This window comes from Corella eumyota, chromosome 3 (genome assembly GCF_963082875.1).
Source record: "Corella eumyota chromosome 3, kaCorEumy4.1, whole genome shotgun sequence".
NCBI lineage: Eukaryota > Metazoa > Chordata > Ascidiacea > Phlebobranchia > Corellidae > Corella > Corella eumyota.
Window position 1 is genome coordinate 17,419,037 of NC_137492.1, and position 22,625 is coordinate 17,441,661.

The 22,625-nt window shown below is 30.3% G+C and overlaps 3 protein-coding genes across 3 annotated transcripts; all 3 read left to right on the forward strand.

The window, feature by feature from the left end:
* The first annotated feature begins 676 nt into the window (after positions 1–676).
* On the forward strand, positions 677–8,903 carry LOC145746133 (cationic amino acid transporter 3-like). Its single transcript, XM_082564325.1, has 13 exons — positions 677–1,055; positions 1,130–1,231; positions 1,432–1,560; positions 1,659–1,814; positions 3,608–3,764; positions 4,244–4,476; positions 5,669–5,891; positions 6,271–6,410; positions 6,743–6,845; positions 7,076–7,272; positions 7,402–7,550; positions 8,020–8,128; positions 8,213–8,903. The coding sequence occupies exons 1-13, from the start codon at positions 932–934 to the stop codon at positions 8,347–8,349; spliced, it is 1,959 nt and encodes a 652-aa protein (XP_082420451.1). The 5' UTR covers positions 677–931; the 3' UTR covers positions 8,350–8,903.
* A 568-nt stretch (positions 8,904–9,471) lies between these two features.
* On the forward strand, positions 9,472–16,030 carry LOC145744528 (sterol carrier protein 2-like). Its single transcript, XM_082562389.1, has 13 exons — positions 9,472–9,604; positions 10,146–10,340; positions 10,742–10,870; positions 11,000–11,126; positions 11,503–11,653; positions 12,044–12,191; positions 12,820–12,970; positions 13,050–13,157; positions 13,932–14,100; positions 14,682–14,817; positions 15,037–15,172; positions 15,469–15,545; positions 15,621–16,030. Exons 1-13 carry the CDS (start codon positions 9,560–9,562, stop codon positions 15,708–15,710), a joined length of 1,662 nt encoding a protein of 553 aa, XP_082418515.1. The 5' UTR covers positions 9,472–9,559; the 3' UTR covers positions 15,711–16,030.
* A 1,299-nt stretch (positions 16,031–17,329) lies between these two features.
* On the forward strand, positions 17,330–22,357 carry LOC145746490 (hydroxymethylglutaryl-CoA synthase 1-like). The gene is made up of 8 exons (XM_082564784.1): positions 17,330–17,615; positions 18,062–18,247; positions 18,326–18,451; positions 18,706–18,861; positions 19,336–19,495; positions 20,010–20,180; positions 20,610–20,836; positions 21,436–22,357. Exons 1-8 carry the CDS (start codon positions 17,357–17,359, stop codon positions 21,591–21,593), a joined length of 1,443 nt encoding a protein of 480 aa, XP_082420910.1. The 5' UTR covers positions 17,330–17,356; the 3' UTR covers positions 21,594–22,357.
* The last annotated feature ends 268 nt before the right edge of the window (positions 22,358–22,625 follow it).

Here is a 22,625-nt window from a genome sequence, read left to right on the forward strand (position 1 = left end):
TTGCCAATAAATTACACATTTTGCCAGAGAATTTATAAAGATGTTAAAAAAAAAATTAAATTGTATATCAATTTTTTTCAAATTTTTAAAACCACGTGTTTAGTATATCTTTACAATCAATATTCAGTAAGGTTGTGGGTATAATTCGCATATAAGACGGTGTGCAGTCAACAGACCGGAAACCATTGATGTTTAAATATATTTTCACATTTTTCTTGTTAACTACACTACATAATGGATAATAACATGAACTATTTTGAACACGTGGTTTACATAATGTTTTTTACATGGATAGGAAATGTTAGGCACAAATATTATTGGAAATGGATATAATGTTTTGACTTTGAAAATGGTTGTACAGTCTGTAAGCTTAAACGCTTGTTGATTACAAAATTCAATAGTCACATGATATTCTTATTCCTTAACAAGGAAATTCAGCCATTTTTACTGACATTGTTGTTTGTTTTTGCCAGTCAGCTGAATCCTTTTTAATCTAATGAAAGAGCTGAAACGAGAAAAAAATATCAAGTCATCAGATTACGTAATATTTTCTGTATACCAATATTACTAAAAGTTAAACTAGGCGAATGAAAAAAGAAAACGTCTTTGAAAAAGATTTCTATGTTCTGTATTAAATATTGATTAAGGTTGTTTATTGGTGTGACGTCACAGTGGTAAAAAAATCGCAATGTCAACATGGCGGGGTTTGGTTTGCACGTGGCTCTCTAACCGGTATACATAACTTGTAAAGCTGGCGCGTGAAAGTACAGAGTTCAAAAGTAAGCTAGTACCTAACAAGTCTTACAAAACACAGGAGTGCAGTTAAAGTGTAGCTATAACTATAATGTGTGTGATTTTAGAGGCAGCCGAACGTTAGGATTTTTTTGTAAACCGTTTTCAGTAAAATAAAATTAAAAAAACTTGAAAAAAAATGGGTATTCTAAATGCCGTGACTCGACGAAAACACGTCAACGAAGATACAGTCGGTGAAAGTCAACTTGCCAGGGTTTTAACTGTATTCGATCTCACAGCTCTTGGTGTTGGTGCTACTTTAGGTACTGTCATTTTTTTTTAATTTTTGGGGTAAATTTTGTGTGATTAGACGATGTTGTAAGTTTGTTTTTTATAGGTGCTGGGGTCTATGTTTTAACTGGTGCTGTCGCAAAAGAAGTTAGTGGACCTGCTGTTGTTATTTCGTTTCTAATTGCCGCTCTTACATCAGTTTTGTCAGGTATATACAGTTTTTCATTCATTTTTTAGAAAATGCGTTTTGCTGTAATAGCCAAATCGTATTAAATAAACAAACACTAAAACTGATGCAATTATTAACGATTTTATGTCAAATAAAGCACATGTAACATAAAACAGGCTACTTTATTTGCACTTCTATTTATTTTAACAAAATTTGACGTTATAATTTTTTAATTTTAGGTTTATGCTATGCTGAGTTCGGTGCTAGGGTTCCTAAGGCTGGTTCTGGTTACGTTTACAGTTACGTCACTGTTGGTGAATTATGCGCTTTCGTAATTGGATGGAATCTTATTCTGTCATACGTAATCGGTCAGTACTTTAAAATGACCATATATAAAAAGCTACATGTAGTATTTCAAGGTCTTATAGGATTCTTAAATAGTATTTAAATTGGTATTTATGTACAGGGGCGGCTAGCGTTGCTAGAGCTTGGACTGCAAATTTCGATGCCTTAATTAACAATCAAATAGAAAATCATATGCGAAGTTGCTGTTCTATGGATGTCCCTGGCTTGGCTGAATACCCAGATTTCTTCTCATTTGTCGTTGTACTCGTATTAACAGGTTAGAAAAATAAATATTGTATTTACTTGGCCTATGTGTGATTTTAATGGGACAAAAATTATAGTTTAATATGGTAACTTTATATTTTCTTAACTCTTAGGGTGTTTTTTTTTGGCCATTTTTACGATTGTTTGACTAGTTTACTGTAATTTTTTATTAGTTAAACATTTCGTTGTAATATTTAAGTTTATTTTAAATAAAACTATAATTTTAAATAGGGTAATTTTGTAATTTTGTTCGAATGGAAATTATTTTTTCGTTTTTTTTATGACTGTTTGGCTAGTTTAAAATGAAGTTGTAATTTTTAAAAGTCTACATTTTATTGTATTATTTGTGTTATCCGTTACTTTCTGATTACACAAATGTTTTTTTCGTGGTTTAATTGCTGTTTACACTCATAAAAAGATTGCACAAGTTACAGGAACCAAAATTGCCTAACTTTAAATTAAACATTTCGTAATTGTAATTGTGTTACAAAACATGGTACACACACATTTCTACCTTGTGCAAATATTAACAAAGTCGTTACGTAAGACTAAACGTTTCGCAACCGTTTGCAGTGTATCGGTATAGGCAATATAGGTGCTAAAATATTTGCTAATTGTCCCAATTTAAACTCTGTCAAGGTTGGTGTTCGTACGCTTGTTTTGTAACCGCCAATCAAACTGCTCCATTATGGTCACGTGACCACCCTCGCCCACATTTTTAATCCAGTATAAAGGTGAGATGTATAGAATTACAGTAACATAGCGATACAATAAAGGCCGTAGAGGATACGCCTACTCTTTAGCTTTACCATAATATAGACTACTATAAACCTTATGGTAAGGGAAATAAATAAATCCCCACTGAATTAAACAGACAGTGGGCTTTGATATTTATATATGCGTTATCTGACAAAATGTTAGTTGTTCCATTTTGCGATATATTCTTTTATATATATATTTTAATTACGGCAAAAAAGTGTTAAAATATACTCTTTAAAATCATTTTTTTCACTAGAAAGTTTGATTCTTTTAAACATAAGTTTTTTATCGCATTTTTGTTTGAAAATTTGGTTTTTCGAAAATGGTTTATTGTTTAAAAGTTCTGAAGGTTAATTTACTGCACATTTTGGTAACCGCAGACACATGTGAAAAATTAACCACATTGTTACGAATATTGATAACGTAGCATTGGAAATAGTATAGACTGAATTTTGCAGTATACACTCCTTTTTCCTATGGACTTTGTAGTATTTCCTTATAATATACTCCTATATGTTTACCCGTAATGTTGTGGCTGTAAGTTTTTTTTAAACAAATTACTACGAAGTAAAGTGCGGATGTAATTGAAATAGTATATATATAGCATGGCAAGGTACATATATCTGCGGGATTTTTAACGTTATAATTAAATATATACAGATTTTTTGTTTAATATTTATTGTAAAATTTAGATATCAATTTGTTTAAAAAATTATATTTTTTTGTAAATAAATTTAATCACTTTCTTTAAATATAACTTGTATCACATTTTTTGGCGTCGGTTTTTATTTTTTGTTTACTATATAACGTCATCGAAATTTTTATCGTAAAATTCATCTTAAATTCGTCATTAAATATTACTATAGTAGAAAAACACATTTTTATCCAGTTTTGAATCACCATATTTTACACATTTTTCATCTGGAATGCTGTGGTTTAACATATGTGTGTGAAAGTATAATCTTTTATTTTTTATATAGCCTAAAAAAAATTAAAAAACAATTAAGAAAAAAAAATTTTTAAATTAAATTTTAGTTATTTTTTTAGCACTGATTGCGTTTGGAGTAAAAGAATTCGCTACAGTAAACAAAATCTTCACAGTTGTTAACATTTTTGTGATTTTGTTTGTTGTTATTGCTGGAATGACAACGGCTGATCTACACAACTGGGCATGGACTCCCGAAGAAATACTAGCAGAACTAGCGTAAGAATTTTAAATAAAAAAAATCAAATAAAAAAAAAAAATCAAAAAAAAAAAAATCAAAAAAAAAAATTAAGAATAAAAAATTTTTTTTCTTTTTTAGTTACATTTTTTTTATATTATTGGTAAAAATGTAATCCCTTTCTTTAAATGTATGTGCTGTTTAAAATGAGTAATTTTAGATGGGCCTTTTACAGTAATGACGTCACTAATAGCGGTAAACTACGTATAAACGGTATTTCCATTGATAGCTAAATACTATATTTTAATACCTACAATCTTGGTTTAGTTAAATGTTGTTTTGTAGCCGGAAGGTACAAATATAAGCGAGGCGGTGTAAAGATTAAATCGAACAATTTTTTTTTAATTTAGAAAACGTATTTTATTGAACAGTTTTCAAATTTCTGAATTTTTTATTTTTTCTTTAAAAAAATTTTTTCTTTTTTTTGCTAAAATTTTTTACACATTTTTTTCCCACGCAGGTCAAGAGGAGCGGAAATGAACATGACAATGTACAGCAACGTCACTAGCAACCTGACGGCCGTTACCGACGCTATGACGTCACAAGCATCGACTATGACGTCAGTCGGCCAAGAAATAGTACCCCAACCTTACGGTGCTGGGGGGTTCGCCCCATACGGGTTTGCGGGATTAATATCGGGGACTGCCACTTGTTTTTATGCTTTTGTGGGATTCGATTGTATTGCTACTACAGGTTGGTGTAATATTTTATTCTAAGGGTCGCAGGTTCGAGTCTCACTAAACGCCATGTTTTTTTTACTTTTAGTTTAACGCTTACTATTAGCTCATACACTTTAAAAAAATTACCACAATAAAAGCAATATTGATAAAGGTTTTGGGTTCGAATCTCGCTGTAACCAGTGACTTAATATCTGCATTAAAAAACTACTTTAAATAAAGACATAAGCAAGCAAATATAACACACAAAGATTTATTTTTGCGAAAAAAAAATAAAAAAATTGATGTTTATAAAATGTTTAACTCTTTAGCAACGTTAAGTCAAATTTTCAAGTTTTTTACAAATAGTTTTGTATTGGCTCTAATGACAAATTTTTGAGGTAGCCTGTCATGTCAATTCAAGCGAAGTAAAACACACGCCACAACAATATTGTCCTCAAATTACTTTACAAACCATATATCACTTTATACAATACAAATATACACACCCATCTCTATTAGCCAATCATATATTATCCTATACAATACCACGCTATATAATATTACATCGTTTAGCAAATTATTTTGGCAGTGTAGAGTTTCAAAATCAGCCAATTAATGTATTGTTGGAATAGTGGTATACATTATACTTTACTTAGGTATAATAGGTTTTTGCATCATTATAATGTTAAATTATTGTGTGATAATGTTAATGTATTAAATGATACAAAACACATTAAAATTTGGAAAAACTCTTTAAAAAAATTGAAACCTTTGGTATTTTAGTAATTTATTACTTTTTACAGTGCATTTTTTATTATTATTTTTTCTGTATATATCTTTATCCTCGACGTGGGAAAGTCGAATGTGCAACTTAAACATAGAGTAACATCAGTTACTCCGACCCAGTCTCGAGTTGCCTGTGGCAGTTTGGGATATTATAGATTATAATTGCCCAATAATTATGCTGCTGATTAAGTGCTGACTCAGCAGGAGTTCATACCATTTAAAGCGCCTTACTCAAGGGCGCTACAGCATGAAAGCAGTGGGGATTGAACCCACGAACTCATGTTGTGTAGCAAGTGTTCTTACCACTACACCACGCTGCCGGTCAAACTTCTCCCCGTCGGGGAATCGAACCCCGGTCTCCTGCGTGACAGGCGGGGATACTCACAACTATGCTAACGAGGACTTTATTTATTATATATATATATATTTTTTTTTCATAGGCGAAGAAGCGATAAATCCACAGAGATCTATTCCACTTGGCATCGTTTTCTCTCTCGCGGTCTGCTGCGTATCTTACCTTGCTATATCATCAACTCTTACTCTTATGCAACCTTACTTTTTACTTGACGAAGATGCACCTTTACCTAACGCCTTTGAGTATGTAGGACTTGATTGGGCAAAATACCCTGTCTCAGTTGGAGCTATCTGTGCTTTATCAACAAGGTATTAAGTAGTTATGTTTATTCGGCAGCGTGGTATAGGGGTCAGAGCACTTGGCTTCACCATAGGGGGTTCTTGGTTTGATCCCCACTGTCCTCATGCAGTTGCGTAGCGCCCTTAGGTAAGGCTATATAAACGGTATGAACTCCTGCTGAGCCAACACCTAATCAGCAGCTTAATTATCGGGCAATTATAATCTATAATATACCAAACTGCATAAGGCAACTCGAGACTGGGTCTGGGTAACTGATGTTACTCTATTCTTAGGCTGTAAAGTCGCCCTTCTCACATAGAGGATAAATAAATAAATATAAAAAAAAGAAAACATTATTTTATTTTTTGTTGCTTATTAATTTGTATTAATTGTAATTTATTTTTACAGCTTGTTGGGTGCTATGTTTCCAATGCCTCGTATAATATATGCAATGGCGATCGACGGTTTACTCTTTAAATTTTTAGCCAATGTCCACGAGCGAACTAAAACCCCCTTAATCGCTACCTTTGTGTCGGGTGTTTTTGCAGGTATGGAAAAATCCGATAATTAATTTTAACAATTTCTGGTTGGTGTTTCGTTACAGTAAAGCTAGAAAGGAAATTAGTTATATTTAAAAACTGTGTATTTTAACTGTTAAATTTGATTAAGATAAATGTTATGTATTAGAAAAACGTTATAAATATAATTGTATACCTTGGTGTTCTAGACACTGGGTTCGATTCCTGCTGCTGACACTTATTTTTAATTATTTTTTTTAATTTTAAATTAATTTTTATAACTGTTATTTCTTTGAAAAAAATATTTTTATTTGGTCTTGGGTTTAACAAGTTCAAATTCAAAGTTTTGATTTTTTTTCTAGGAATAATGGCAACGATTTTTGACTTAAAGGAACTTGTTGATTTGATGTCGATTGGAACATTGGCTGCTTATACGTTAGTGGCTGCATCTGTGCTATTACTGAGGTGATATAGAAAATAAAATAAAAGTTTTTAAATTAATTCTATAAAAAATATGATTTTTACTTATTTAATTTAAGAAATTACAGAAAAAATACTAACATACTGTTTTTTATAATTTTTTTTGCTCAATAATTAAAATTTTTACCGTTTTTAACAAAAAAAAAAATTTTAACAAACTTTTTTTTACGTTTTAGTAAAAAAATAATTTAATTTTAATTAATTTTTTTATGAAGATATCAACCCGATCCTGAATTCGATATTTCACCAAAAACCCAGAGCGAAGAACTCGCGGACGAAAAGGAGAGAATGGCGCTTGGGAATTCCCCTATGACGTCAGAACCGTTTGCCGCTATTATGCTCGTTCGACCTACTGCGTCACTACCTACTCAACTGACGTCATCAATTGTAAACTGGAGCTCAGTTATCACAGGTATGTTTTTTTTTTAATTGTAAAATTTTTTTTTTTATTTTTTTTTTTGTAGATTTTTTTTTATTTTTTCATAATTTTTAAAAAATTAAAAAAAATAATTTATCTAGTAATTTGTTACTTTTTTTTTAGCTTTGTCCATTACGCTATTCAGTGTAGCAGCAGTATGTGATTGGGGGGTTTTTTCATTAGTTTTGATAGGTATAACAGTTATTATAACTATTGCGGCTACTGTAGTTATTTGGTGCCAGCCCCAAAGCTCAAAACCTCTTTCCTTTCAAGTAAGTTTAAAATTAAAAAAAAACTAAATTAAAAAAAAAAATAAACTTAAATACAAAAAAAAAATTTTGTCTCTTGTTAGCCCAGTTTTAAAACTGTGATGTTTTAATAACGGTATAAAAGAGATACAAAAATTTCGTTAAAAAAATTGCCAATTATGATAAACTTATCTAGGCAAAAGTTCATTGCCTTAAAATTAATTATTTTGTTATTATTATTATTTTTAACAAGAAGTTTAATTGCCTTTTGAAGTTGGACTTTAATAAGTTACCAAGAACTACAAATGGTTTTTGGTTTTAAATAATATTTACTCCTTTTATACATACTACTGCAATACTAAGAAATAGATAACAAAAAATTTATAAATATTTAAATGTTTAAATAACATAACTAAATAGGTATATAAGGTAAAAACTTTTTTTTTTTAATTTTGTACAAAAAAGGAACCTTTTTTTATTTTTTTAATTTTAGGTTCCACTTGTGCCTTTGGTTCCAATTCTTAACATGTTTGTTAATATTTACCTCATGGTCTCTCTACCACCCTCTACGTGGCTAAAAATGTTAATATGGATGGCTGCAGGTGAGTGACGTAATCAGTTAGTTTTTTTAAGTTAAGCAAATTTAAAAAAAATTAATTTTACCATTTTAAATTTGATATTTTTAGGTTTTCTTATTTATTTCTTGTATGGGGTTGGTCACAGCGTCGAGGGGAAGCCCCATTCGACCCCAATTCACACCAAGAAAAACGGGGACAATAGAGCAGATAACGATGAAGGATTATTAGTTGACGATCGTGTTTAAAACACAACTCTGATTTCGTCTAAATAGTATGGGGTTCGATTCCCACCCGAAGCGATATGCATTTTCTATTTTTTTATTCTTGAATAAGGTGTAAACGGTACTCGGGGGCATTTTTGTACCCAATTTTTATAGTTTTTTTATAAAAAAAGTGCTAAAATTTTAAAATAGAAAATGTATGATCAAGTTTTATATTAAAAAAAAAATTTAATTGTATTTTAGGTATATACTTGTAAATATTTTTTTACTGTTAGCTGAGCAAATGTAAATTAGTTTTATCAAACTGAAAATAGAAAAAAAAATGTTAAATTCTTTTTTTAAGTTGGTTTTAGTTGTGTTTTTTTTGCCTTTTTATTATTTATTGCCATTGCTTATAATTGTGTGTGCTTTTAGGTTTCAATTTTCAGTATGTTTAATTTATTATTTAGCTTGTTTTTTATTCAATCAGTAGCATTTGGTTTTAGTAATTCTTTTAAAATTATGTTAAAAAACGTCTATTCAAATTGTTTTAAGATATCGAAGTTATAGCTAATTTAGGTAATTTTTTAGTAATTTTTAAGCGTTTAATAAACATTGTGATTTACCGTTTTTTGTAGAAAAAAGAAAACAAATAATAAAATGAGTTTTTTGATATTAATCCAACATTATTTAGACATATAACATAAATATATTATATGGTATTCTATTACTAAGGTTAGAAGGGCAAAGGTAGGTTATAAAATTGACAGCAAAAACCTGTTACATTTCCTGTGAGAATTTATTATTAATTTGCCCTTCTTATTTAATTTTTATCGACTGTAAGGCAATAAACGATATCTCGAGACTGGTATTTGTTTTACTGGGTTACAAACCCGGTAACATAGTTTCATTAAAAAAGCAAACAGTTTCGCAATTCGGCATGGTAAACATAACAGTCTAAAGTGCAAGCTTTGTCTGCAGAATTTATTTACTCAACGTGTTAATTTGCAAAAAAACTGATGACAACTAAATTAAACTTTAATTAAAAAATTATTACCAGCTCTTGTTCGCCAACTGGCGGTTGTGAAATATTGAATAAAAGTGAGTATTTGAACTGCGTAGTCATGCGGAACATGACTTTACAAATTGTTAAAACTGCTGCTGTACAAAAATTTCACTTTTGCTGTAGAGTTCGTTGCGTTTGCAGTTAAATTTTAAGTTAATTTAGTCGAATATCAAGTTAAAAATATTAAAAATGGCACCAAGAAAGGTTTACGTTATCGGAGTTGGAATGACAAAGGTAAAAAACATAAAATGAATTTTAACTGTTGTAATATTAATTGTATATCGTATTTATTATTTACTTTTATCAATGCCCGAAAAACCAAAATAAAAAAAAAAAAAAAACTGACCTAATTTCAATTTTATTCTTAAAAACTTAGTTATAACAGATAAAACATTTTTTTATTAACTTTTAGCTTTGTAATTTAAATTAAACAGTCATTTTTTTAAATAAATTTGTTTTATTAAATTCTAAATGCAATGCTATCAAAAACGAATTGTAATAATTTTAGAAGTGAAAAATTAAATTAAATTTGACCAGCAGCGTAGTGTAGTGGTAAGAACACTTCCTATACCACCATGGGGTCGTGGGTTTAATCCCCACTGCTCTTATGCTGTAGTGAGTAAGGCGCTATTAACGGATGAAAAATAATATTCCAAACTGCTAAAGGCAACTCGAAATTGGGGTGGAGTAACTAATGTTACTCTGTCGCGCATTCGACCTTCCCACATCGAGGTTTAAGATATTTGTAAGTAAAAAAATCCATTTATATTTCCAGTTTGAAAAACCAGGTCGAAGAGAGAACTTTGATTATCCTGACATGGCGAAGGAGGCTGCTTTAAAAGCAATGGCAGATGCTGGTGTCTCGTATAATGATATAGAACAAGCAGCAGTGGGTTATTGTTATGGAGATTCAACCTGCGGGCAGAGAGCAATTTATCAGTTAGGGTGCACTGGGATTCCAATCTATAACGTAAAAAAATTAAATTTTTTTGTTACATAATTTTATTTCCAATAAAAAATTGAACTAACAGCTTGGTGCAGTGGTTAGAACACTTGGCTTCACTACAGAAAGTTAAGGGTTCGATCCCCACTGCTTTTATGCTGTAGCGCCTGAGCCAACACTTAATCAACAGCTTATAAAAAGTTGGCATTTATATTTAATAATATTTCAAACTGCCACAGGCAACTCGAGACTGGGTCGGAGAACCTGATGTTACTCTATGTTTAGGTCGAGAAGTTGACTTTTCCGCATCAAGGATAAATAAATGTAAAGTAAATGTGAAAAATATAAGAATAAGCTGCAACATTTTTGACTATTTTATTTGTTAAACCTTTACTGTTATGTTACTCATATATTTTTATTGTTTCAAGGTCAATAATGCTTGCTCCACTGGTTCAACTGCTTTGTTCATGGCCAAACAATTTATTGAAGGTGGTTTAGCTGATTGCACTATGGCACTTGGGTTTGAGAAAATGGAACGGGGCTCATTAGGCTCACATGTAAATACCTTAATATTTATATATATATATAAATATAACATACAAGAAAAATTTTGCTATAAGGAATTGAATTTAAACATAGATTCTTTAATAGTTGCTATTATATTTTCAATACTTTTTTGTTTTTAGTTTAATGACCGAACGAACCCAATGATGATCCACATGAAAACTATGTCTGGGTTGAGACAAATCGCTGCTGCACCGATGACTCCACAAATATTCGGAAACGCTGGCCTCGAACATATGGAAAAATACGGTAAACAAAAATTTCCAAAAAAATCAAAAATTTAAAGTCCTTATACATAGATAAAAATAAATAATTTAGTACATTTAAAATTAGTAGTATGTGTTTTTAATAAGGTTATAAAAAGTTCATGGCTGCCTTATTATTAAAAAATTAAGAACAAGTAATTTTACAGTATGTACCTTGTGATATTAATGTTAGATTAATATTTAACTTAATATTTATTTTGTTACCTAACGAGTTTTTTGGCTGCTTATTGGTTGAAATGCTAGTTAATATATTGCAGCATCTTTTTTGTTTATTTAATAATTTTTTGTACAGAAGAATTTTAAATTGACGATAAAAAAATAATAATAATTTTATTTTAATAATTTTATTTTTTTTGCAGGAACTAAACCAGAACATTTTGCGAAAATTGCGTGGAAAAACCACAAACATTCCACCAACAATCCCTACTCTCAATTCCAGAAGGAATATTCATTCGACGAGGTCTTGAACGGAAGAAAAGTTTACGAATATCTTTCTTTGCTACAATGCTGGTGAGTTAACTAATACAATAATAGTAACTCATTTTTTTGGTATATATCTTTTTCCTCTATGTGGGAAAGTCGATTGCGCGACTTAAACATAGTGTAACATAAGTTACTCCGACCCAGTCTCGAGGATATTATTTTATAACTGCCCAATAATTATACTGCTTTATTATAATTGCCCAATAATTATACTGCTGATTAAGTGCTGGTTTAGCAGGAGCTCATATCGTCTACAGCATGAGAGCGGTAGGGATTGAACCCACGACCTCATGTGTGGTGTAACAAGTGTTCTTACCACTACACCACGCTGCCGGTTAAATTGTGTAGTTTTATACAAAAAATGGTATATTCTAATGTTTAAAGTAAGTCATTTATTAAAAATGTTGTTTATTTTAGTCCAACATCTGATGGTAGTGGTTGTGCTATTTTGGCGAGCGAAGATTTTGTTCGAAAACACAATCTTATGCACCAGGCTGTTGAGATTATTGGACAAACTATGGCTACCGACCTTCCAAGCACTTTTAATGATAAAAGTTGTATCAAGGTAATACTTCAATGCAATAGATTATATATATATTCTTTTTTTATTACAATTTGGTAAAAGCTAGATGATTGAACATGTTTTTTTTTGTATATATCTTCATCCCTGATGTGGGAAAGTCGAATGCGCGACTTAAACATTGAGTAACAACGGTTACTCCGACCCAGTCTCAAGTTGCCTGTGGCAGTTTGGGACAGTTTGGGATAATACAGATTGTAATTGCCTGATAATTATGCTGCTGATTGAGTGCTGGCTCAACAGGACTTTGTACCGTTTATAGTGCCTCACTCAAGGGCGCTACAGCATGAGATTAGTGGGGATTTAACCCATGACCTTATGTATGGTGTAGCAAGTGTTCTTACCACTACACCACGCTGCCAGCTCATCACCAATAAAATTGTAACAAATAGTATTGGCATTTTAGTTATGTTGTTTTTTTACTTATGCCAAATAATTATTTTGTTGCCCTTTTGTAAATTTTTGACAAATGTGATTTATGTCCAATCTGTAAATTTCATGACATTAAGGCCAACAGACTCAAAGTACAATTAATAAAAAATGCAACACTAAAAATCCTAACTGATGTGCTTTGCTTATTTATTAAAAAACTAATAAATTTTAATTTTTTTAGCTTGTAGGAACCGATATGACAAAGCGAGCCGCGCAAACAATTTTCAAACAAACGGGATTAAAACCAAGTGATGCTCAAGTCATCGAACTTCATGATTGCTTCTCCGCAAACGAACTCGTTACTTATGAGGCTCTGGGTCTATGCCCAGAAGGTAAAAAAATACTCTTTAATTCAAGTTAGTATACTTGTTCAAAATTTTAAAAAAATTTCAATTTTTATTTTGTGCTTAGGCAAAGCGGGTGAGTTTATTGATAGGGGGGATAATACTTATGGAGGAAAATATGTCATCAATCCAAGTGGAGGACTCATCTCCAAAGGACATCCCCTCGGTGCCACTGGTATGTTAAATTAAAAAAAGTTTATCCTCGATGTGAGAAAGTCGAATGCACGACTTAAACATAGAGTAACATTAGTTACTCCGACCCAGTCTCGAGTTGCCTTTAGCAGTTTGGGATATTATAGATTATAATTGCCCTATAATTATGCTGCTGATCAAGTATTGGCTCGGCAGGAGTTCAGACCGTTTATAGCGCCTTACTTAAGGGCGCTACAGCATAAGCTCAGTGGGGATTAAATCCACGACCTCATGTGTGGTGCAGCAAGTGTTCTTACCACTACACCAAGCTGCCAGATATTGTTAAGTATTACATCTTGTATTACATTTCTATTGGCCACATGGCGTTTTAGTAACTATGTGCATGTTTGTATGTGTACCTAAATATTTTTATGTTTACCATTTGGTAAATTATTAAATAATTTTTTAACTCTTAACAATTACAAATATTCAGTTGGAAAAAATTTTAATAAAAGTTTCAAATTTCAAATTTATTGGTTACTTCCTTAACTATATTTCCTGTTTAATTTTTATCCCAACTGTTATTTCATTGCAGGGTATTTATTTAAGTTAAATAAATTATCACATAATTTTTTTTTGTTAGCATTTAAAAGCAACATTTAGTTTTATTTAAAAAAAATTATAAGTCAAAAAATATTGGGTATAAATTATTTAGTATAGCTGTTGGTGTCATATTATTATAAACTTCTCTTAAATTATCATAACCTTTCCTTGAAACAATGTTTGATCACTGTTAATGAATAGCTTGTTTGCGTAGGTTTAGCTCAATGTACAGAACTTTGCTGGCAGCTACGTGGTGAAGCTGATAAAAGGCAAGTTAAGGGAGCTCAGATTGCTTTACAACACAACTTGGGATTAGGTGGTGCAGTTGTTCTAACAATGTATAAGCTTGGATTTCCTGAGGAAAGGCAGAGGTGGCTGAAAACGTGAGTAAAAGTATTTATTTGTATTTAAATTAACAGTATTCTAAGACTACTTATCTGCTTATATTTTACACATTTACCGGCAGCATGGTGTAGTGGTAGAAACACTTGCCACACCACACATGGGGTCGTGGGTTCATTCCCCATTGAACTCATGCTGTAGTGCTCTTAAGTAAGGCGCTATAAACGGTATGAACTCCTGCTAAGCCAGCACTTAATCAACAGTATAATTATCGGGCAATTATAATCTATAATATCCCAAACTGCTAAAAGGCAACTCGAGACTGGGTCGGAGTAACTGATGTTACTCTATGTTTAAGTCGCGCTTTTGACTTTCCCACATCGAGGATAAAAATATATACAAAAAAAAGTTTATTGGAGTTAGTTATAAATGTCTTAAATTGAGTAATTTTTATAAACTTACCTGGCCAAAAATTTTCATTTAAATTTTAAAATAACATTTTTTATTTACTCAGTCAAGGGGGATTCCCTCGCCAACACCCACAACCTGTGATTGGTCAGATGGTTGGGGCTAAAACCTCGGGTTCATTTAAATTTTAAAATAACATTTTTTATTTACTCAGTCAAGGGGGATTCCCTCGCCAACACCCACAACCTGTGATTGGTCAGATGGTTGGGGCTAAAACCTCGGGTTCAGGTGGGGCTGCTGGGTTTAAAACAACCCCAGTTTTCGAGGAAATTAAGAAAACAATGGAAGCTGTAAGTTTGACAATTTCTTAAAATTTTAAAATAAATTGTAATAATTGTATAACAGTCACTTTTAATGTGAACTTAAACCATGTCATTAGTGGGAATCGATCTTAATGCCTCTGGTTGTGAGATCTTACGTATGCTGTAAGCTCTAGATTTTTTCAGCAAACAAAAAAAAAACTTTAGTATTTTGGATTTAATAATTTTTTTTTTAATATTTTTTTTTAGGATGCAGAAACTTATATTAAGAAGATCAATGGTGTGATTGGTTTCTGTGTAAAGGATGGACCAGATGGAAAGAAAGTGGTTTGGACCATTACTGCTAAGAAGGGAAAACCTGGTTCAGTAGAATGTGATTCTGGAGGTCAGCTAATAACATTTTTAAAATTTTTTTTTTACTGTGTTTGCTGAAACTTTAAACATTATATGGATTATATAAGGGGCTGTACACCCAATGACCCTTTAAAAAAAATAACATTTTTGGGTGAAGTATTTTATGGGTGATTGTTAAGGGGAGCTTAAAGGGCAATAGGTGGGGGCTGCAAGTCGATAGTAATTGCTTTTTATCCTTTAATTTAAATCTAGATGTAAGGTGTATTTTTTTAATAACAATATTAGTAATAACTTTTTTGTGTATTTATTATTATATATTTTATACAGCCAAAGCCGATTGTACGGTAACTATGTCAGACAAGGATATGTATGATATGATGCTGGGTAAACTGAATGCTAACGCAGTAAGTACCAACTAAAAATATTATATTCATGTCTAAAAATTAGTTTATTATATTAATTTTTATTTTATTTCTTAGGCATTTTTCAATGGTAAACTCAAGATTAGTGGAAACATGGGGCTAGCAATGAAAATTCAAAACATTATGCCTGCTAACCCAAAATTGTAAATCCGAAGCAACGAAAAAATGCATTATTGTAAATTTGGCTAGTGATAAATGCTTGTACATTGTTGCGATTGAATGTAAAAAAAAATTAAACAATATATATTAAGTTGTGCTTATGTAATTTTAAAATATTATGTCTTAATCATTTTTTGGCAAAAATTGAAGTTAAATATTTTGTTGGACCTTAGTTTAGATCCGTTGATTTTTTATTTATATAATTTTATTCTTTTAATTTGTTCCATATATTTTCTTCTATGCACTAATTTTTTATTAGAAGTAAAGGTTTAAATCTTTGTTAAAATCCTAATAAAATATACAACGTAAAAAATTGTATTACAAAGTTTTCCGATTTTTTTTTTATTATATTTACTTACCCTTGATGTGGGAAGGTCAACTTTACCACTTAAATATAGACTAACATCAGTTACTCTGACCCAGTCTCTAGTGGCCTTTTTCAGATTAGGATATTACAGATTTATATTTGCCCTAAAATTAAGCTGTTTATTAAGTGTTGGCACAGCCGAAGGTTATGCCGATTATAGCGCCTTACTTAAGGGCATTTCAGCATAAAAGCAGTGGAAATTGAACCCTGGACATGGTGTGCTGAAGCGATTGCTCAGTACATTTATTAAAGGTTTTCATATCTTTCTGCTGTAAATTGAGTAATTTTTATTAAGATTTGTACTTGATTTTAAAAAACACCCCTTAAAACTTGTGTTAGACAAGCAAAAATCTATTTTAATAAGGTGTTTTTATAATTTTTATTCGGGCAATACCCAAAAAGTTTTTTTTAAATGTTGAAATTTTTATCAGCCAACAACCAAAATATTTTTCGTCATTGAAAAAGTTTTATTATAACAATGCAAGTTGTTATATTAGCTCCTACTAATTAAATATTATTTCCATATTATTGGTGACACTATAAAAAGAGGCCACAACCTTTGTTTAAATCGATGGCAGTGGCGGGTTGTTGTGAAAAGTTCAAAGTACAGTCGTGATAAAAATAGAAAGGGTTCACTAAATGTCATCACATCAAGACAAAAACGTTTCGTCATAGGACAAATAATATGGGGTTACACGTGTTCCTGTTTAACGTATACCCAAATTACCAAGACATAAAACTTTTTCTTGGGTGTGTATGTGTATTATGTTACGGATTTTACAGATTATAGGTTTCTGCACACGTCTGCACATATAAAACTGCGTTGCTTTTTGTCATCGGGTCATGTCATGACGTTAGTCTGTTAGTGGGTAACAGCTAATAGTAATACCCTATTAGTCATACTAGACTAGCTGACTAGTAAGATTTGATGTCACTTTACGACTCTGTTTTATTTATGAACGATCGGCTACGTGATAGTTGTGATTAATTAGTTAATTAATTAGTTGATAATAGTATTTGCATGCTTTATAAACGTTACATTTATTTTTACTATAGTATATTTACGTTGAGTTTGTAGATATGGGCCATAGGACATTTAATAGTGTGTCTTTGAAATAAAATTAGTACCTTAAATTAGGTCAGAAGTGTCTAAAATTATTTATAATCATAAAAAAGGCAATTAAGTTTAATGCTTATAATTTAATTGTATATAATTATTATATATAATTTTTAGTTATAAGAGTTTATATATATAATTGTTATAAAAATGCCAGCAACAAGTGAAAATACAAATGGATGTCGACCCAATGATGTTGGAATTCTTGCCATGGAAATTTATTTTCCATATTTATACGTTGACCAAAAAGAATTGGAAAAATTCGATAATATATCAGAAGGAAAATACACAATTGGCCTTGGTCAGCAAGAAATGGGGTTTTGTCAAGACAATGAAGATATTAATTCACTCTGTCTTACAGTGGTAGCAAAACTAATGGAAAAACATAACATTGATTACAAAGACATAGGTATAACTGATAGCTACTATTTATTTTTATGTAATGATTTGGTTTTACTTCATTTAAACCCAAATTTACAGACTACTTGAATATTATAGAGTAAACTATATAACCTAATTAAAAACAACACCAGCAGTGTGGTGTTGTGGTTAGAACACTGTGTACACTACATAATATTATGGGTTCAATCCCCACTGCTCTCATGCTGTAGTGCCCTAGATTAAGGCATTATAACTGGTAAAAACTCTTGCTGAGCCGGCACTTAATCAGCAGTATACTTATTGTGCAATTATATTTTATAATATTCTATACTGTCAAAGACAACTTGAGACTGGGTGGGGGTAACATATGTTACCCAATGTTTAGGGTGTAAAATTAATCTTTCCGCATCTAGGATAAAGATATATGAAAAAGAACAATTTATTTAACTTTTAAATTTTTTTTTTTTTAAATAGGAAGACTAGAAGTTGGCACTGAAACAATAATCGACAAATCAAAAAGTGTAAAAAGTGTTTTGATGAGCTTATTTGAGGAAAGTGGTAACTTTGATGTGGAAGGAATAGATACAACTAATGCATGTTACGGGGGAACCAGTGCCTTGTTTAATGCAATTTCATGGGTTGAAAGCTCAGCATGGGATGGTTAGTATACTAAACAATTATATTAATTTTTTAAAATAGAGATGTGAATTCTACAATTAATAATATATATTGTTGTAGGCCGATATGCTATAGTTGTGTGTGGTGATATAGCAGTGTATGCAAGCGGTAATGCAAGATGTACTGGAGGTGCTGGGGCAGTCGCAATGTTAGTTGGACCAAATTCTCCTCTTGTTATTGAACCAGGTTAGCACTTGGATCTTTAAAAAAAAAACATTTTTATTTTTAAACCTATATATATTAAATTTTAGCTTAAAAAAACAAGATATAAATATTAAAAAAACAGACATAAAATGTATTTATTTATAAATCTATATAATAAGGAGTATTTGATACCTATTTTCTAACATCTAGAAGAAAATAAAATGTGTTTTTATTACATGTGAATTATTAACGAGTGCTGTTATTAATGTCAAGTTTATGTTTTTCAAATAAATCAGGTTTACGGGGAACTTACATGAGACATGCCTACGACTTTTACAAACCCGACCTTACATCTGAATATCCTGTCGTTGACGGCAAATTAACTGTCGAAAGTTTTATAACTTCACTTGATTCATGTTATGAGGTTTACTGTAGAAAAGCAAAGCTTAAAGGTTGGTTTTTTAAAGGCATTTTGCTCACCTAATTTATGATGCTTTAAAATTATAAATTATTTTAATTCAGTGTCATTGAACTTTTAAATTGAACTTTGACTTTGTCATTTAAAATGTCATTTATAATGATTTATATATAAGTTATAAGCAATCCCAAATTTTCTTTTGAAAGCTATAGCTGTTGTTAACATAAAATATAAATAATTTAAAATAGTATTTTTAATCTTAGATAATAAGTTACCTTTATTTAGTGTACACTTAAAAGATCTAAAATAAACTGTTTTAACTTTTTCAAATCTATTATTTATATTGTTTATTTATAATGTTCATAATTATCACTAATTTATATAGGCAATATTGATCATAAGCTTGTAAATATTGATTTTTAACTTTTCTAATAGCAAATGTTAACAAAATAACAAATAAATAAACTCGTAATAATGTTAAACCTTATATATATAATATTATTTTCAGATGGTGATGACATAAGTTTGAAAGATTTTGATTTTATGATATTTCATAGCCCATTTACTAAACTAGTGCAAAAGTCACTTGCTAGATTGGTATTAAATGATTTTGTAAGAGGGACTTCTCATAATTATTTAAACGGAACTGTAAACTTAACTAAATATAAGTAAGTTAGTTAATTTTTTTTAAATAAATTTTGTATATATATTTTTAATGTTTTTATATAAGTTTTTTTAAATTTTTTATGTATATCTTTATCCTCGATGTGGGAAGGTTGAATGCGTGACTTGAACATAGAGTAACATCAGTTACTCTGACCCAGTCTCAAGTTGCTTTTAGCAGTTTAGGACATTATATAGATTATAATTGCCCGGTAATTATGCTGCTAATTAAGTGCTGGCTCAGCAGGAGTGTATACCATTTAAAGTGCCTTACTCAAGGGTGCTACAGCATAAGAGCAGTGGGGATTGAACCCGCGACCTGATGTGTGGTGTAGCAAGTCTTCTTACCACTACACCATGCTGCCAGTTAAAGTGTTTTTTATAGGCTTATGCAAAATATTGTATTTTTTGCCTAAATTTAAATTAAATTAGTACCTACATTTATTTAAAAAGATCATTTCTTATTAAGTGTTATGGGTATTTATTCAAGAGTAATATTATTTTTGTTATTTTGTATAGAGATACTACATTACGGGAATCTATTTTTGACAAGACTTTGGAAAAAGTTTTTATGAAAGCAAGCGAACAAATATTCCAAGAAAAAACTTCGCCTTCTTTGTTACTTGCCAGGAGAGTAGGAAATATGTACACACCTTCATTGTATAGCTGTTTAGTATCATTACTTATAAGGTAATTGTATAGGGGTTATTATAACTTGTATTGTTATTGGAATTTTTTTATGGGATTTTTTTTGAATTTTAAAAGAAAAAAATTTTTGGAAATTTTTTGAATCTTTTTTTAAAACTTTTATTATTTTAAATTAACTTTGGAATTTTTGTTTTTTAATATTGCAAATGGTTTTGATGAAATGTTTTCTTTTATTGTACTTTATAATTTTTATTTATAGTAATATTTAAATTTTCTAATTGTTATAAAATTTACTTTAAAACTAATTTGAAAAAAAATTTTTTTTTTAACTTTTTGCTTTAAAAATAGCATTACCTTTAATTTAATATGTATTATATTTAACAATTTAAGTCACGTATTTATAGGTTTAATTAATATTTTTATATAAATTAATGTCAAAAAAACGTGTCTTACAAAATCTTATTTTCACAGTACTTCAATCCGAAATTTACTCGACAAAAGAATAGGTTTATTTTCATACGGATCCGGCTTAGCATCGTCATTATACTCAATACGAGTGAAAAACGGTGGAAAATTTAGTTTACAAAATCTAGTCACTGAACTACAAGACGTTAAAACGAGGCTAGAGTCTCGTAAATGTTTGCACCCCACCGAGTTCACTTCAGTGTTGAATAGAAGGGCTGACACCCACAGACATGGTTAGTGTCATCGTTGTGTTATTATGACTTGGTGTTATTTAACACTTGGTATATCTATATCACTTAACATTTCAAATTTAAAAGCCTATTTATCTTTTAAAGGAAAAGTATGTAGTTGTTCAGATTTGACAAAGTTACAAAATTACCAGCAGCGTGGTGTAGTGGTAAAAACACTTGCTACATTATACATGAGGTCGTGGGTTTAATCCCCACTGATCTCATGCTGTAGCGCTCTTGAGTAAGGCGATATAAACATTACAAACTCCTGCTGAGCCAGCACTTAATCAGCAGCATAATTATCGGGCAAATATAATCTATAATATCCCAAACTGCCACAGGCAACTCGAGAATAGGTCGGAGTGACTGATGTTACTCTATGTTTAAGTCGCGCACTCGACTTTCCCACATCGAGGATAAAGATATATACAAAAAAAAAATTAATTGGAAAAGAATATATTTTTATTTTTTTGACATACACTGACCTAACAATGTAGTTACATAATTTTCCGATTTTCCTTACGTAGAACTTATCATAAATATCCAATTTCAAAGTTTTTACGACATAGATATCGTATATTTATGACGTCATTATTTCTCAGCCAATCACACGCCCCTTGCCACGCCCGAATATTTGTTTCCATCTACCTATTACCTTACTCATGTCGACGACAAATTTCGGAGGACGTACAAACGAAAGTCGAAAGATGACGTCAACGGGAATAACAATGGCCATTGTCAAGTGAAAAACGGGTTTTAGAAATTAAAAACTTCTGTAAAACTTAAAATGGATTTTTTTTACTTTTCGTTGCAAATTAAAATTTAAAAAAAATTTTTTTTTTTTTAATTTAAAATATTTTTTTTAGAAAATTTAAATAGCAATTAAAGTACTTAACCAAAACGTACTTGTTAAATATAGCCAATACGTTAGATTTTTATTTTTTTCGAACATGTAGTAATTTATTTTTATTGTTTAGAGTCTACCTTTAAAATTGTTGAATATTTACGTTTTAAAAAATATTTTTAATTTGATTTTTTGTGCAAGACATTTTACGAAGCTCAAAAATTATATTATTTTTGCTAAAATGCCATTAGCAATTTTCTAATATCTTCAGAAATAAAAGTGCAATTTTTACCACCATTTAAACATTGCAATAAAAATTACATTTTATTTAAAGTTAAAATTACAAAAACTACCATTTTTCATACAACATTTTTTTATATTTTAGTTTTTGTTAAAATGTTAAACATAAATATATCACGTGACTTTTATTTATTTATTTTTTTTCGAACTATTGTGATTTTCGATATTTTTTTTTGATTTATTTTTTGTTGCCATAGATCGTGTTTTTTTCACTGCGAGTTTTCTCTCTTGTATTTTTATGTCATCGTGACATCATAATTGTCAAGTCGTGACGTCATTTTTGTTTTGTTACCCTAAAAATCAAAAATCAAGACCAAAATATAAAATACACAAAAAAGTTTAAAATTTTTCAAAATTATTTATTTTTCACATTTCTTTTATTTTACCAATACCTGAATTAACATTGTAAATCAAACTTGTATAAATACATAAAATCTGTTTTTTTTTCTACTTCGGCGGAATCAACGCCACTTTTAATTATTTAGGCTGAAAATACCACGCGACCTGAAGCTCAAAAACGCACGCTTTTTCAGTTAAGCTACACGCTTTTCGTTTTCTTTTTTTTCATTTCTAACCAAGGCTTTCTTAATGTAGTATTGTTTATAAAGTTAACAGAAAGGCAATCTTTAAAAAAGTAAGTTTTAGTTT